The sequence below is a fragment of the Hypanus sabinus genome, chromosome 6 (assembly GCF_030144855.1).
Source record: "Hypanus sabinus isolate sHypSab1 chromosome 6, sHypSab1.hap1, whole genome shotgun sequence".
NCBI lineage: Eukaryota > Metazoa > Chordata > Chondrichthyes > Myliobatiformes > Dasyatidae > Hypanus > Hypanus sabinus.
In genome coordinates this window covers 145892485-145909869 of record NC_082711.1, presented here as the reverse complement: position 1 = coordinate 145909869, position 17385 = coordinate 145892485, and the positions used below count along the sequence as shown (strand labels likewise).

The window sequence follows — 17385 nt, the reverse complement described above, 5'->3', positions numbered from 1 at the left end:
AGCCCTCTTAAGGACAGCACCAGAGAAGCACTGGAGAAAAAGGGGATGCAGTGAACATGTTAAACAGGACAGGTAGATTAAGGGGAGGAGAGCAAGTACATACAGTAACACAGAGGAGATCATTTGTGAATGATGACGAGGGCTGTTTATGATGATGATTCAGAGATATTGGCAAGAGACTTGGCATGGACTAAAGGTTCTGAACTCTCAACAAGAGAGGGCTGATTATGATTGACATTCTAAAGTTTTAAAAGGCAATATATAAATGCAAGTGCCTATGCCCATTTTAGCTCTCTTTTTTGGTGTTAAGAGTGGATGCTACATCTGCGAATGTCTAAACGGAGCTCCAAAAGATGGTGAAACTGGGAAAACATGCCTTTTTTAAAAATAGTAAATTGTGTTAGGGTGGGTCTTTATCTTGATTGTGTTAATTAAAGGTTGTAGGCTGTACATTATTGTTCCAATTTCTGTCAGCTAGGTGGAGATGACTGCTGTGCATGTTAATGATGTCATGACATGTAAAAAAAAATGCTGGAAAATGGTCAATGCCACTTAGGTGTTTTGTGCCTGCAGAGACCAAGACCAGAAGTGCTCATGTTGAAACATGCACAGGTTGCTTTTATGCAAAATTTGTATATAGAAAGTGGCACTTATAAGCTCCAGTTACAGATAAAGTTCAGTCTATGTTTAGTTAGAAATATTAATAACTGTAGTTATTTTTAGTTACATTTCATGAGAATACTGAAATAAAGGGTATACTGATGATTTCTCATACTGATGCAATAGGTACAGTATACATTGACATGTGGTTTCTGGATTAGAGGATCTGGGTTGAGGGTGGTCTACAGTAGACAAATCTCCTGAATATTAGTTGGTATACCATTGCCTTTAGCTTGTTTTAGTTTTGATTTGGTTGTGTGTTGTCTGTTGTGTCTTGGTAATAGAAGCCAGCAAGTGTTTTCAGTGTATAAGGTTCCTGCCTTTCTCACATCTGTTATTTTGATTTCATTTTCCCCTTCTCTTTCCTTTTGTTCTGTTTTAGACCTTTCTGCAGGGTGTGGACAGTGACATCTCAGTAAGTACTGTGCGTGTGTGTGTGCGTGTGTGTATTTCACTGCTGGTTATACATATGACTGTGTATCCAGCACTCCTTTGGGTGTATGGTTTAAGTGAAAGAGGTAGTCTTTTACCGTTTCTTTATTGTGTGTCACAAAGTACATCATAGAAATGTGTCCCATGCACAGATGATTGCATATGTAGATGTTCATTCTTGTCATTGTTCTCATGGTGAGGAAGCGAGTAAGTGTGTCACACAGGGATGTTGATAAATATAATAGGTCTTGAATCTTTAGATCGTTATCCTTCTGATTCCCTCAAACCAGTTCATTTGTATTTGCTAGTTAACACAAAGAAGAGTTTCAGAGATTCAAAGTATTTATTTACAAAGTATGTATGCTGTATACAACCCTGAAATTTGTCTTCCCACAGTCAGCCTTGAAACAAAGAAAACCCTTTCAAGGAAAATCATTATCCTCCCGCGCAAAAAAAAACATCGCGCAGATAGGAAAAAACAAGTGAGATACACAGTACAAAACACAAAATCAAAAGAGTCCAGGCTTAGTTCAGTTCAATTTAGTGCTCTGTTGTTCATTATCTGCAGCTGCCCTGATTATTTTTATTAAAAAAGGAGCTAATGGAAACCAGAAACACATCTTAATGTGCATTATGGAGTCCAATCCACAAACTGTCGATTAAACTTCATCCAAGATCCAGGATTCCAGTACAATCTTCTGGCAGCCTCAAGCAAAGGGGTGAGAGACCATTCGAACGCAGGGATCTTCTTCCTGGAGCAGCCGATGAGAGTGTAAGAGAGACGAATTCAGACGCCTTCTTCCAGCAGCAGGGGCTGGTAGACTGTGCTGAACACCCGTTTGCCTTCTGCTCACTCCTCAATTTCAATCTTTCTCGATGCTTGAACCTGCGAGATTGGTGAGAAATGAAGTCATTCATGAGCTCTCACCCTGTCTCCTTGAGGCCGCATGCTTTACTTGAAACCCTGTTACAGAATACTTTTGGAGACAGTAAAGCACTGGATTGCTCAATCGGTATGAAAACACCACCAAAATATAGATTACAGGCTCCAACAGTAGCAGAACCACATTTGAAAGAAAAAGACATGAAAGGAGGTAGTGTTGTGAGCCGTCTGGAGGATGTCGCCCTTGGTTACGTTGTTCGCTGGCACCATCTTCTTAATATAACTCGGAAGATGAGCGGAGTAGTCTCATCCTGTTTGCAAGCCTGGAAAAAATAAACAGAATTTAGATAAAATTGGCCATTAGGAATCCAGGGTGACAGTTGTATTTTCTCAGGAAGCAGAATCTAAGAATGTTAGTTTTTAAACTGTATGAACCCATTGGCTATTGGTGCCCAATTTCAGGGTTGGTGCATGACTTTTAAAAATATTCAATGATTGTAACAACATTAGCTTCATTCTTGGCTTTCAGTCATGAGTTAGTACTACAAATTACAGGTTAGTATTTTTCAAAAACATTTCTAGTGGAAGAAGTAGCTTTAGCAATGATTTTGTCCTAAGAATGCAAACGATGGGAATCTGAAACAAAAAAACTAGAAAATCCCTGAAAGAGGTTAATAGTTTTTGAGATGTTATTCATACATTTTCCGATCTTACTGGGGAAAAAAAAACTGAGATGTCATTTGGTTGGTACTATGGGTACAGTTCTTTTGAAGGGTATGGTTGTGTCAGTTGGAACTGCTGGTAAGTTTCAGTTCCTGGCAACTTGGTGGAATACACTAAATCTTAATGATCTTTGGGTTTTCTCAAAATCTTGCCCTCTCATTTATTTCCATATTTTTGCAGTAATATGTTTTCTGAATGATGGATTTTTAAGTTACATTTGTTTGCTTGGGATAGAATTACACGAATTGAATCGCGGAGAAATCTAGCACCTCTGTAGGAAATGGGAGAGTTCCTGTAGGTTGCTGATTTGTTGATGGTTATACTTATCTGCTGAACACCCAGTTAGAGCATTGAATCTAAGAATTTGGGGTCCATTTGCACCTAGGACTATGAAAACCTTAAATATTGACTGTTGGAAATTGTGTATTTAGAAGCACATCACTGATAAAATGCAACAGGAGCTGAACTGTGGCTTAATTTGGTTGTATGATTTTTCTGCTTAGTAGAGGAAGTTCAGTGCTTATTGTCATGTCATTTCGAAGATGTGGCATATCAGCTTATTTTCATAACGCTGTCAAGCTAAACAAGATGAGTTAAGCTTGATTGAAGTGATACTACTCAAACGCCATAATATTTATTCTGTAATTTATGCTTAATTACATTTTATGGCTCCTTTTACAAATTTGACCTTCGAGTTGATTACAATTTTCTCAGATTACAGCCATGTGTGTTTCTTGCTGTTACAGGTGCCTGTACGATTAATTGAAGCTATTGAGAGTCGGGACATGTTCCAGCTTCACATTGTCTGTAAAGATTCCAAAGTGATCAGGTATGTGATTTGATGTCCAAAGGTGTGGAGCAACAGACTGTTGTTAGATGATTTAAAAATAAATATCAAGCCTTTCCAGCCTTTCAGAACTTTGACTATCAAATGGAGCTTTATCTCCTACTATAGTAATCACCAAGGTACACATATTTAAGCCCTCTTATAATCTTGAACTCTTTCTGAAAACAAAATGCTTTTACAAGTGGACATGATGCACTTCCACTTAAATTTATTACGTGGGATTATTGGAACATCTTGGCTATTAGACCCACACCACTAGATTCAGGAACAGTTGTTACCCCACAACCACATCAGGTTGTTGTTGCAGAGGGGATAACTTCACTCAACTTCACTTGCCTCATCAATGAACTATTCCCACAACTTGTGGACTCCTTTTTAAGGACTCATCGTTTCATGTTCTTGATATTTAATGCATATTTATTATTATTATTATTATTTCTTATTTTTCCTTTGTATTTGCAGTTTGCTGATTTTTGTACATTGGTTGTTTGCCCATCCTGTTAGGTGTGGTCTTCCAAAAATTCTATTGTTTCTTGGATTTACTTCATATACCTGCAAGAAAATGAACCTCAGTTGTATATGATGACATGTATGTACTTCGATAATAAATTTAATTTGAATTTTGAACTTTTATTGACACATCAAGTCAGAAACGGGTCCAATTGTCTCTTGACACTATATTGCAAATCATTATACACTACATAAACTAGCAGACTGTCCAATAATACAATTATACAACTAATGGAAAATTTGAATTGGTGAAATTCAAATTGTGAAGAAAGCGTCACGAGTTAAATTTCAATAGCTATAAGTCGTAGTTCCTCAAAGCTGACATCAATAATAGTACTTTAACTTCTAATATTTTAGACCCTGAATGGAATGGTTTTGTTTTTGAAGATTTTTACAATTAGTTGAGTTTCTTGTGCAAAGATGAATGCAAGCATTTTTGTAGGTCTGCCTGCTTAAGGGTTTTGATCTGTAAGTATTAATTCATTTTCTGAACTCCTGCATGTGTTCCCCAGGTGTCATTTTTCTACATTTAAGCAGTGTCAGGAATGGCTGAAGAGATTAAACAAAGTAATTGCTCGCCCAACCAGACTGGAAGATTTGTTTGCCTTTGCCTATCATGCTTGGTGCATGGGAATCTGTGCTGATGAGGAAGATCAGCATGTGCATCTCTGTCACCCTGGTGAGTAGAAAAGTAATGATGATTACTGCAGAGAACATGATGGGTCACAATATGAGATGTATAAGGAAGAGGTAGTGGTTCACAGTATGCTGTTTCTTATTGAGTTTGCCACTGTCAGCTGAACCAGAAACAGGTCAAAAATAATTAAACAAAAAGTTTCAAAGTAATTGAAATTTATCTTTTTTATTTATTATGCTGTAATTTAATTCAGCATGAATTTATTCATCCTTGCATTTATTTAGGTGACCATGTCTGCCACCGATTTGAGATGGAGGTGGAGAGAATGCGTTTTGATCTGCAAAATGTCTGGAGAGTCAGTGAAGTGAACTGTAATTACAAGTAAGTTAACTCTTATTTCTAAACAGGTGAAAATGATAATTTGAATAAGGTTGATGCATTCTGTTTAACATATGACTGGGTGAAAAATTCAGAAGGAAAGCTGTGTAAAATGATTGTGAAATAATGGAGCGGGTACATTTGTTCTGGAGGATAATGTGACTGAATGATTCAGAAGATTGAACAAACCCTGGTATCCCTAATTCCATTCTCCCATATCGTATCGTATCGTATGCATATCACTTGGAATCAAACTTCTTTACCTTTTCCTTCTCTGCTTCATTATTCTTCACTCTTCACTAATCTGTAATTTTTATCTTCCATTCCTATTAAGGAAATTGTTTACTAAGCAAATTCACCATTACTTTCCGTTGAATGTCCCTCCCCCAAAAGCAGCTGAGGTTGGTATTGGACCATGTTCGGGGGCGGGGGGGGTGTGGTTGGTGGCAGTGGTGGGAAGGTGTAATAATAATTCATAGTTGAAGGGCACAAAAAGGCACATGCAATGTTCTTAAGGGAAGTGAGCCTTTACGTGTGCAGATGAATGGATATTTATGTGAACCATTATAACATAATATAGTGGATTACGATTAAATGGGACATTGGAATCAGTACATCTTGGCCCGATTAAGTGACTGCCCCAATTAGCAGAATTTTCATGAAAATAGTAAAAAAAAATAGAAAAAAAGACATGCTATTATGTAATTGAGTAATGAATTGTGCATTTAAATAAAATAAACAATGAATTGGAACACTCTCAATTCTACTACAGTACTATAAAACTGTATTAGTTCCTAATTGTTATCAATAGAGGAATTCATTCAGTGTATCTTTATGCTGCTGCAGTGTTTTGGCAGTTGACAAGATGATTGTCAATACCTTCAAATTCATTGTAGTTCCTAACTTGTTGAAGTCGTGAAATCATTTCACTTTTCACTCTTGAACGTTTCTGACATCTCCAAGCCAGAATACTTGAAACCACAGTAAGCAAAATAGTTCTGACTGTTTTTTGAACACGAGTGCACGCAATTGACACTATTTTTAAAACTGTTCACTTTAAGCACAGTGTAGTGTCTAACAGCTGCACATTGCCATACGTCTGATACTAGTTAGAAACTGGCAACTATTTCCTACTCCAATTAAGCAGCATAGTGTCCTAAATAAACGAAAAAAGTCTGGATATTTTCTCGATTTAGTTTTTTTTCTTTTAAAAGTTGTACCAAATAAGCGGCTGCCCTGATTAACCGATGGCCCAATTGATCAGAATCCACTATATATTAAAGAGGCATAACAGACAGACATACTTTATTGATCCCGAGGGAAATTGGGTTTCGTTACGGCCGCACCAACCAAGAATGGTGAAGAAATACAGCAATATAACCATAAATAATTATAATAATAAGTTAATCATGCCAAGTGGAAATAAGTCCAGGACCAGCCTATTGGCTCAGGGTGTCTGACACTCAGAGGGAGTAGTTGTAAAGTTTGGTGGCCACAGGCAGGAATGGCTTCCTATGTGGCATCTCGGTGGAATGAGTCTCTGGCTGAATGTACTCCTGTGCCTAACCAGTACATTATGGAGTGGATGGGAGTCATTGGCCAAGATGGCATGCAACTTGGACAGCATCCTCTTTTCAGACACCACCATCAGAGAGTCCAGTTCCACCCCCACAACATCACTGAATGAATTTGTTGATTTCTGTTGGCGTCTGCTACCCTCAGCCTGCTGCCCCAGCACACAACAGCAAACATGATAGCACTGGCCACCACAGCCTCGTAGAACATCCTCAGTATTGTCCGGCAGATGTTAAAGGACCTCAGTCTCCTCAGGAAACAGAGATGGCTCTGACCCTTCTTGTAGACAGCTTCAGTGTTCTTTGACCAGTCCAGTTTATTGTCCATTCGTATCCCCAGGTATTTGTAATCCTCCACTATGTCCACACTGACCCCTTGAATGGAAACAGGGGTCACCAGTGTCCGAGCCCTCCTTAGTCTTTTTCACATTAGATGATCCTGCTTGCACCATGTGACAAAGTTTCCCACTGTAGCCCTGTACTCAGCCTCATCTCCCTCATTGATGCATCCAACTATGGCAGAGTCATCAGAAAACTTCTGAAGATGACAAGACTCTGTGTTGTAGTTGAAGTCTGAGGTGTAGACAGTCCGCTGTGGAGCCCTTGTGCTGATGACCACTCTGTCTGACACAGCGTTGCAAGCGTACATACTGTGGTCTGCCAGTCAAATGATCAATAAGAAAGATGCTTGCCAGAAAGATTCACTTCCTCTTCCCTTGACTTGGACAAAGGGTGCTAATGAGGAGGATCTTTACTTCTGGTATTTCACGGAACTGAGCCCAAGATGGCCTTTGTCTCAGCAGGTTACCCTTCTGACATCAACTGCAATAAGTTGGTAATCAGGAACTTCCTAAGTGAGTGGCTGTGTGTATGGGTGTCTGACTGTGATTGTGGCCATTTTGTAATACTGCTGTCTGTGATATGGGGCTCAATGAGACGGGAATACTGCAGTTAGAAGCAGTATCCAAGAGGAAGAATGCTGAGGTGGAGCTTTCAATTCACAAGATATGATATTTCTTCCTTCAGTGCATTGTTTCTCAGACTGTTACTCTGGAAGTCAACGCATTCAAGATCCGAGATCCTAACTTCACCGTTGAACCCGTAGATAAGAGAGGTGCTGTAGTAGTCTGGCATACTGACCTCTACCTTGCTGAGGCCCAGTACCAACTCTGACACCTCCTCTTACTTGCCCCTCGAACAGGACCCCACTAAGGAATACCAGGCCACTGTCTCCAACATCATCGCCAACCTTATTGACTCTGGGGATCTCCCATCCACGGCCACCAACCTCATAGTTCCCCCACCCGCATCTCCCATTTCTACCTCCTACCCAAGATCCACAAACCCACTTGTCCAGGTAGATCCATTGTTTCAGCTTGTTCCTGCTTCACTGAACTCGTATCTGCATACCTTAACTCTAGTCCTGTCCCTTCCTACCTACCTCCGTGACACTTCTTATGCTCTGGGTCTTTTCAATGATTTTAGGGTCCCTGGCTCTTATTTTACTATGGATGTCCAGTCTTCTACACCTCCATACCCCACCAGGAATGCCTCAGAGCTCTCCATTTTCTTTTCTGGACAGACCTAACCAGTTCCCCTCCACCACCACTCTTCTCAGCCAAGCAGAACTTGTACTCACTCTAAATAATTTCTCCTTTGGCTCCTCCCATTTCATTCAAACAAAAGGGGCCATGAGTTCCAGCTGTGCCTGACTGTTTGTTGGCTACATGGAACAGTCTATGTTGCAAGCCTACACTTCTGACTGTCCCGCACTTTTCCTACACTACATCGGCAACTGAATTGATGCTGCTTCTTGCATCCATGATGATCTTGTGAACTTCATCCACTTTGCCTCCAACTTCCACCCTGCCCTCAAATTTACCTGGTTTATTTCCCACACCTCCCTCCCCTTTCTTGATCTCTCTGTCTATATCTCTGTTGACGGTTTATTTACTGATGTCTATTATAAACCTGTGGACTCTCACAGCTACCTGGACTGTACCTCTTCCCACCCTGTTATTTGTAAAAATGACATCCCCTTCTTTCAATTCTTCTGGCTCCACCATGTTTGCTGTCAGGATAAGGTTTTTCATTCTAGAACGAACAAATGCTCCTTTTTCAAAGAAGTAGGTTTCACTTCCTCCACCATCAATGCTGCCCTCAACTGCATCCCTTCCATTTCACGCATGTCTGCTCTTATCCCAATCTCCCATCACCCGACCAGAGATGGGGTTCCTCTTGTCTTCATCTACCACCCCACCAGCCTCTGTGTCCAGCACATAATTCTACAAAGCTTCCGCCATCTTCAATGGGATCCTACCACCAAGCTCATCTTGCCCACCTCCCTCACCACTTTGTTTTCCACAGGGATTGCTCCCTACATGCCCCCCACACCCCTCCTCTCCTTCACCATTTTCCATCCCCTTTCCCTCTCACCTTATTGCCTCCCTTTGGTGCTCCTCCCCCCTTTTCTTTCTTCCATATCCTTCTGTCTCTTTTACCAATTTACTTCCCAGCTCTTTACTTCACCCCTTCCCCCTTTCAGGTTTCACCTATCACCTTGTGCTTCTCTCTCCCCTCCCCACCTTTTATATCTACTCAGTTTTTTTTTCTCCAGTCCTGCTGAAGGGTTTTAGCCCAAAACTTCGACTGTACTCTTTTCCTAGATAATGCCTGGCTTGTTGAGTTCCTCTAGCATTTTATAGGTATTACCTTGATCTCTAACATCTGCAGATTTTCTTTAGTGTATGAAGTAATTGTTACTTCAGATCTGATGCAGCACAAAAATGACAAACAATAATAATAAAAATATGCAACAAATTTAAGTATGCAAGATAACTTGTATGCTTAGATTGGTTGTATGTTGATAAAGTGACTTTAGGCACGGGAGTGTGTACACAAGGTGACTGATAAAGTTGGATGGTTGAGCGTGTGGAGGGTAGGTTAGTGGGTGGAGTTGTTGACCAACCTTACTGCTTATGTGAAGTAGCTGTTTTTGAGTCTGGTGGTCCGGCATGGCTATTATGTAGCTGCCTCCTTGAGAGTGGACAAACAGTCCATGAGCAGGGTGTGTGGGATCCTTCATGATATTACTGGCATTTTTCTGCCACCATTCCATATACATCTCCTTGCTGGTGGGTGTGCTGGTGATGCAGTGGGCAGTTTGACTACCTATGCAGAGCCTTCCTGTCCTGCAGTTGCCAAACTATGTAGTGATGTAGTTTAAGATGCTGTCTGGTGTACATCTATAGATAACATGAGTATAGATGTGTATAGTCCAGCTCTCTTCAGCCTCTTCAAAGTAGGGGTGCCGGTGAGCTTTCATGCACAGCTTTCTACTGCCTTCACTTGCTCGTACCCCTTGAATGCTTTTGGTTTTATCTGAAGTTCCTCAATAAAAGAGCATTCCTCCGACAGTATCTCAGCATCACCACCTTTCAATCATGTTAGTCATTCTCTGTTGTCTCCCTGCCTCCAATCAGATGTTGCCATTGGAATGTAGTCCTTTTAGGGACTGAAGCTGTGCTGCAGCTACATATCTGCTGGCAGCTTGCTTAAAATTCACACAGCCAACATTGTGGCTTACACCACTTTATTCATAATGGAAACATATGTGTTTTTGGCTGGCAGTGTCTCACTCTTGCCTCATCTTCCCACAGAACGTTCAGTCGAGCTTGAGGAAAATGTTGACCATCCATTGTCTTGCTCAGAAAAATAGCACTTTAGTTGATTTGCGGTTATGACATGAATTGTTCATAACCCTGATGGTTAGCAAATGCGGTAGCAAGCAGGGTTCCTGAGTGGTGTAAGATGCAATCCCAGAGCAGCTCCACATCTATTGAACCAGTTTCCCAAAGACTCATTCATCAGGACAGACTACATAACTTGCATAACCTGAGAAGATCTGTACTGAGGAATCTCCTCTTATTTGGTTTTATAGTTCACAAGCTTCAATTGTCATTATTACTCCAAATTCCAGTATTTAAAAGTCTAAAGTTCTCTGTTAATCCCCAAATATAACAGGCATTCAGTTGTATTTACTGTTGTATTATTATCAATACAGCCTGTGCTGCTGATGAATGTTTAGTAGATGTCATGCCAGCAACTTAAAGCAAATGTGTTTGAGCTGAAGGGAACAGCAATATGTTTAACAATGCATGCTGCAGTATACGCTGCTTCAACAGATTCCAGCCAATGTCACAAACACTACAGCCTAGTGTTCCTTTACGTAAATATTATACCATGTACACTATACCTTCAGTATCAGTTTGTTACACCATTGTCTGAAAGTTGAGTTTTTTGTGTGTATGCATGTGTGTGTGTTTTAAAAATTTCATATTGGTACCCTTTAGAAGGGAAATGATGCTTTCATCAGCTATTTCATTGTAATAATAGTATTTTTCTGATTAAAGCCTAAATTAGAGAAGGGATTTGCAAAGCATCTTTTCAATATTCTACACAAATATTCCCAAACACATAGGAACTCTGGAATAAGCAGAGACTACTCGGGCACTTAAACCTCTACTGCCACTTGGTTAAATCATAACTAAGTTACATTTCCATTTGCCTTTCTTCATTCCACATTTATTACTCTGATTAACATGAACTTATTGTTTCAAACTGAGCCATGCCTACAATGAGCCAAGTTCCTAGCACCTTATGAAATTTGACACAGGAAATTGCAGGGGCGTATGATATGGTCAAACTAGTCTAGATGTGCTTTAGAAAGCAGAGCCCAACCAGTTGCAGTTTTCATGGGAATAATAGGCTTAAGTGTGGTGCTGAAGTTGATTGCAGCGTGGGACCTTGGCAAGTTGAACACAAGAATGGAATAGGCCATTCTTATAATGTTAGGAGTGTTAAGTTTCTGCTTTGGTTGAGCTTTTATAGAGTTGTAGCACACTAGAGCACAGAAATGGGGGCCTGTGGCCTATCTAATTCCTGCCAAACTGTTAATCTGCCATCCATTCAACCCACTGTGAACAAAGTAGCCCTCCTTACCTCCTTCATCCATGTAGTAATACAAACTTCTCTGAAATGTTGCAATTAAATCTGCATCTACCACTTGTGCTATAAGCTTGTTCCACACTTGTACCACCCTCAGAATAAAGAAATGCCCCCTCAGGTTCCCCTTAAATAATTCACATTTCACCTTAGCTTGTGACATCCAGCTTAGTTTCACCCAGCCTCAGTCATGATGTGGATCCAGAAGCCACTGGTTGTTAGTATCCCTCTGCTTTTTTGGTTGATGATTCATGTAGTCTTATTAAGTGTAAACTTCCACTAGCTGAGAAGCGAAGCCCAGTATTGCGGCTCCCTCCAGAAAATAGTAAGAAGTTATTCTTTAAAGTTAGTTTCAGTGTTAATTGATTGTTAGCTATTGCAAATTACAATTGGATTAATAGAATGTTATAGCATTAAATAGAAAGGACCTTAACTATTTCGTTTCAGAAGAATCGGGTTTATTATCACTGGCATATGATGTGGAATTTGTTAACTTAGCAACAGCAGTTCAATGCAATATACTATAAAAGAGAAAAAAATAAATAAGCAAATCAATTACAGTACACATATATTGAATAGATTTAAAAAGTGCAAAAAAACGGATATTGTATTTTTTTAAGAAAGTGAGGTAGTGTTCAAGGGTTCAATGTCCATTTAGGAATTGGATGGCAGAGGGGAAGAAGCTGTTCCTGAATCGCTGAATGTGTCTTTCAGGCTTCTGTACCTCCTACCTGATGGTAACAATGAGAAAAGGGCATGCCCTGGGTGCTAAAGGTCCTTAATAATGAATGCTGCCTTTCTGAGACACCACTCCCAAAAGATGTCCCGAGTACTTTGTAGGCTAGTACCCAAGATGAGCCGACTAAATTTACAACCCCCTGCAGTTTCTTTTGGTCCTGAGCAATACCACCCCCCCCCCCCCCCCCCCAATACCAGACAGTGATGCTGCCTGTCGGAATGCTCTCCATGGTACATCTGTAGAAGTTTTTGAGTGTATTTGTTGACATGCGAAATCTCTTAAGGAGTTTTAAGTATAGCCACTGTCTTGCCTTCTTTATAACTGCATCGATATGTTGGGGCCAGGTTAGATCCTCAGAGATCTTGACACCCAGGAACTTGAAGCTGCTCGCTCACTACACTTCTGATCCTTCTATGAGGATTGGTATGTGTTCCTTTGTCTTGCCCTTCCTGAAGCCCACAATCAGCCTTTTCGTCTTACTGACATTGAGTGCCAGGTTGTTGCTGCAGTGCCACTCCACTAGTTGGCATATCTCACTCCTGTATGCCCTCTTGTCACCATCTGAGATTCTTTCAACAATGCTTGTATTGTCAGCAAAGTTTTATAGATGATATTTGAGCTATGCCTAGCCACACAGTCATGGGTATAGAGCGAGTAGAGCAGTGGGTTAAGCACACACCCCTGAGGTGCGCCAGTGTTGATCGTCAGCTGGGAGGATATGTTATCACCAATCCGCGCAGATTGTGGTCTTCCGTTTAGGAGGTAGAGGATCCAATTGCAGAGGGAGGTACAGAGGCCCAGGTTCTGCAACTTCCTCAATCAGGATTGTGGGAATGATGGTATTAAATGCTGAGCTATAATTGATGAACAGCATCCTGACATGGGTGTTTCTGTTGTCCAGGTGGTCTCAAGCCTTGTAGAAAGCCATTGAGATTTTGTGTGTGTGTGTGTATGTAAATTTGACTACTGAGTGCACATAAGACATTTGCATCAAATTGCATAATCACCTTGCATACCTTTGAGTCATCGCCCCATTTGATTTTTTATAAATGTGCAAAGAACCTGAAACCATTTTATACACCATTTATATATAACCGACTTTTGTCTATTTCTATAAAGAGATGGCATTTAATTTACTGTTACATTTGTTTCTGTAGGTTATGTACCAGTTACCCTCAAAAGCTGCTTGTTCCAGTGTGGATCACAGATAAGGAACTTGAGAGTGTTGGAACCTTCAGGTCTTGGAAGAGAATTCCTGTGGTTGTTTACAGGTAAATTTATTGAAGTTCAGTTCTTTAATAATCACTCATTCTCAGGGCAAATTTCCTACAGGAAGCCTATCAATAAGATTAGAAAAGTATCTTGTATGTGGATTAAAGCACGTCCTTAATGAGCAGTGTGTAATCTTACTGTAGATAAGAAAGCATTTTTCCTTGTGGAAATGGAGATTAATAAACGTTCAGAAATTTATAATACACGTGAAACCATATAGGAAACAATTTACACACCAATAACTGTTTAAGGAGGAGCAAGTTAAGATATCTTGGCCAACATAGTTTTCCTCAGACAAGTCAAAAATTATTCATTGATCTTTTTGTTCGCAGAAATTTGTGCTAATTTCACATGTCCCTTAATTTGAAAAGTTGCATACATCAGCAAGCTTACTAGAAATGCAATAAGTTATTTTATTAACTCCTCTCCTTCTGTAATATCACCAAAAACTTATTGAGAATTTTGATGGCTTATCCTGATGTGTTTTTTTTTAACCGCTGATTAAGCGCAACTTTCCTAATATTGTCCTAATAACTTAAAGTTCAAACACCAGCAAACCTTCCATGTGGTAGCCAACTAGTGGATAGTAAAATCCTGCAAGCATTTTAATAACTGTTACTTTAGCTGTACTTGAAACAGCTGATAGGGAGGCAAATGTAAATTCAAGATACTAGGTCAGCTCAATATGTAAATTTTTAAAATAGTTCTGTCAGAATACATGCTTTCTGAAGAAGACAGTAAATTGATACACCTAGGGGTTGGGGATTCAATGACTGACTATCTTTGAGTTCTGACAAGATGTCACTAATGGAAAACCCCACAAGATGCTGGGAAGGTTCCCAGGCAACATGCAGGTCTCTGTGCACCATAGGCAGTTCTGAGAAGTGATGTTACATATGTAATGAACACAAGTTAATCAAAAATAGGAAAACACTGCATGAAGCAAGAAATGAAGATCTTGTCATGTATTGAAAGAGTCTCAGTGTTGGAGTGAATATATGCCACTTCATGGTATGCTGATCATGATGAACTGAAAGTTGATGGGAATTGTGAATATTCAGTAGGTTGGTTGCAGAAATTTAGGGAAAAGCATGGCGTTACATTTTTTTTAAAAAAGATTTTTAAAATTTAATGGTAAAGTGACTCAAATTCATTGAGTTTTCCAAGATTGTCCCTGATGAAAATCTTAAAACCAGAACAAGTCTACAATGCTGATTGTTTTTGTAACCTTCAAATCAAAATTGCATTGTAGGTGGAGACTGGTAATCCTCCCGGTGCTGCTTTTGTTACCCTATACAAATTATATTTTCGTTATATTAATGAATTTAATAGATACCCACATCATTTGAACTTCAAATCCAGCCACTGATCATTACTTGCCAATTATTAAAGATGGACTTGAAAACAATATGACCTTTAACTTTTATTGTAGCTTTATACATTAAAAGGTGACAAAATATATTTGAAATGCATTATAAAGTAAAGAACTGGACAAAATGAAGAATACTGAGCATAAGCTAATATTTTTCCCTAGTAAGTACATATGTACATATACATATTCACCACTCCCATTTCCAGTTAGTTGCCTAACGTGTGGAACTCCATATCATCCATTCCCTCATACATCACATTACCTTTCATGGGGTCCTAAATTTTTTTTCTTTTTCAACGAAGTTCTTATGTTTAAGGGTTGTCCACTTGATCTTGGAGGAAACCAGTGAGCATCATACTACTTGCATTCAGGAGAGCTTTGCTGGCTTAAGGGCAGCACTTTCAGGCAGACTATTGCTGTTCTATCCTCTGAATTGGAATATTGCCAAAATGAATTTTTGCCAAAGTCTGTGGGGGACAGTTTCAGACGAGTTACAGAAGTTTCGAAATAACATTATGAATATAGATTAAGAATCGGAGTCAGTTTATCAAACCTTGAATCTGCTCTGCAATCATGCAAGATTATGTCTGATTTAATTACAGCCTGATATATGATGCATCCTTTGTGCCTACAGTATGTTTTCACTGTCTTGCTTATTAAGAATATACCTGTGCCGGAAAAATATTTCCAAGACTGTTTATATCACCCTTTGGGGAAGATTGTTCTTGACCCAATAAGAAGGGGAAAAAGATTAACCTCATCTGTCTTAAATGAATTTTTAACAAGTAACTTCATCTCAACTGCCCAATTCTAGATTCTTCCACAAGAAAAATGCTCCAAATCCATTCTGTCAAGCCCCTTCATGTCTTTTGTTTGCCTCAATCAAGTCATTTCTTACTCCTTACCTCCAGGGAATCAAATGTGCCGTCTTCAACCTATCCTGATAACCTATCCTAAATAACTGAAGCCTTGCCATCCAACTTTCTGGATTCAATTTTCCCAACAATAACAGTAGCAGCATGCAAACTTTTCCATTTACTTTGAAAACCTGCATTCTAACTTGCATAGGATCTAGCTGTTGGATTTCCTGATTCTCAACATCTTGGAGTTCTGCCCTCTGTTACCATTTACATAATGTTTCATTTCTCTTGTTCTTGCTAAAATGGACAATTTCACCTTTTCCAAAACTTTGCTCATTTGCTTTCCAATCTTTAGCTCTCTGCAGCCCCTACTGTATGTCCCTTGCACAACACACTTTCCTACCTATGTGTCCATCAACTAATTTAGTAACAAGGTCTTTTTATTCCTTCATCCAAGAATAAAGCTAACAAAATTTGGAACATCATTTACTAGTAACAGTGTGAAACAGTCTCTTAAAAGGATGTGCAAACTGAAATACTACTATCTTTTCAGGCTGAGTACCCAGTTTCTAAATTCTGGCTTTAGATTTCCTTACATTCAGCAACATCAGGAGGGTATATTCTTGATTTGGATTTTTGCGTAATAGGATAATGTCATGCCCATCATTTGAGTGCCCATTCTCTACATAAGTGTATATGTGATATTTGAACCCAATTATCTTAAATATTGGGAATGCAAAAGTACTGAGACACTTGAAGCTTTGTGGTTACTTTGTTAGGATGAGTGTTGTATCTCTTCTAGACACATGCGGAATGGTGCTGTGATTTCACGCTGCAGTCAGCCAGAAATTAGCTGGTGGGGTTGGAGAAACGCTAATGATGAATATCTGGTGACATCTATTGCAAAAGCCTGCAGTTTGGATCGAGGAACAAAGATAAATGGAAAGGGCAAGAACGAGGGAACTGATCTATCTGATGCAGAATTTGGTGAGAAGCAGACCAGAAAGCACTCTTGTACTTAATGGAAAGCAGGTTTTAATTAAGATAATTTAGTTGTTCTGCTACATCCTGTTATAAGGCTGTTAATTCATGCTAGAATAAAGCATGGATGCCCTCCAGCTTATTGCATAACTCTATTCAGACAAATGAGCCAAGAAAGCTAAATTTAACCATGTAAGCATTCCAGTCAGGCCCAGTCTTGCGCCTGCTAGTATACCTATTGCATGCACTTCCCGCAAAAGCAAAAACAGCCATTTGCTTTCACTTTATTTTAAAGTTTAACAGCTGTCCTTGGAGAACTATTTTTTTGGAGCTTGATCAATAAGAACATTTGGGGGTGGGGGGTTTGGATATAGTGTTGTTGATATGTTCAGAGGAATTACAATTTTTACATAAGTGGAATTTGTAAAATGTGAACACAGAAATAGACAAGTGAGGTTAGCCACTTGGTGTATCAGATGACCATGTCATTCACTCATGAAAGACCAATTCAGG

The 17385-nt window shown here is 39.5% G+C and overlaps 1 protein-coding gene across 7 annotated transcripts in view; it reads left to right on the top strand.

Annotated features, from left to right (window-relative positions):
- mtmr4 (myotubularin related protein 4) overlaps window positions 1–17385 on the top strand; it is a 151560-nt gene that overhangs the window by 103279 nt on the left and 30896 nt on the right. For 4 of the 7 annotated variants that reach the window (XM_059973146.1, XM_059973147.1, XM_059973148.1 and 1 more), the window contains exons 5-10: window positions 1043–1075; window positions 3445–3527; window positions 4568–4734; window positions 4977–5073; window positions 13545–13658; window positions 16694–16878. In XM_059973146.1, the coding sequence (XP_059829129.1) occupies window positions 1043–1075; window positions 3445–3527; window positions 4568–4734; window positions 4977–5073; window positions 13545–13658; window positions 16694–16878 (679 nt within the window). The other 3 variants (XM_059973149.1, XM_059973150.1, XM_059973151.1) reach the window with 2 other exon arrangements.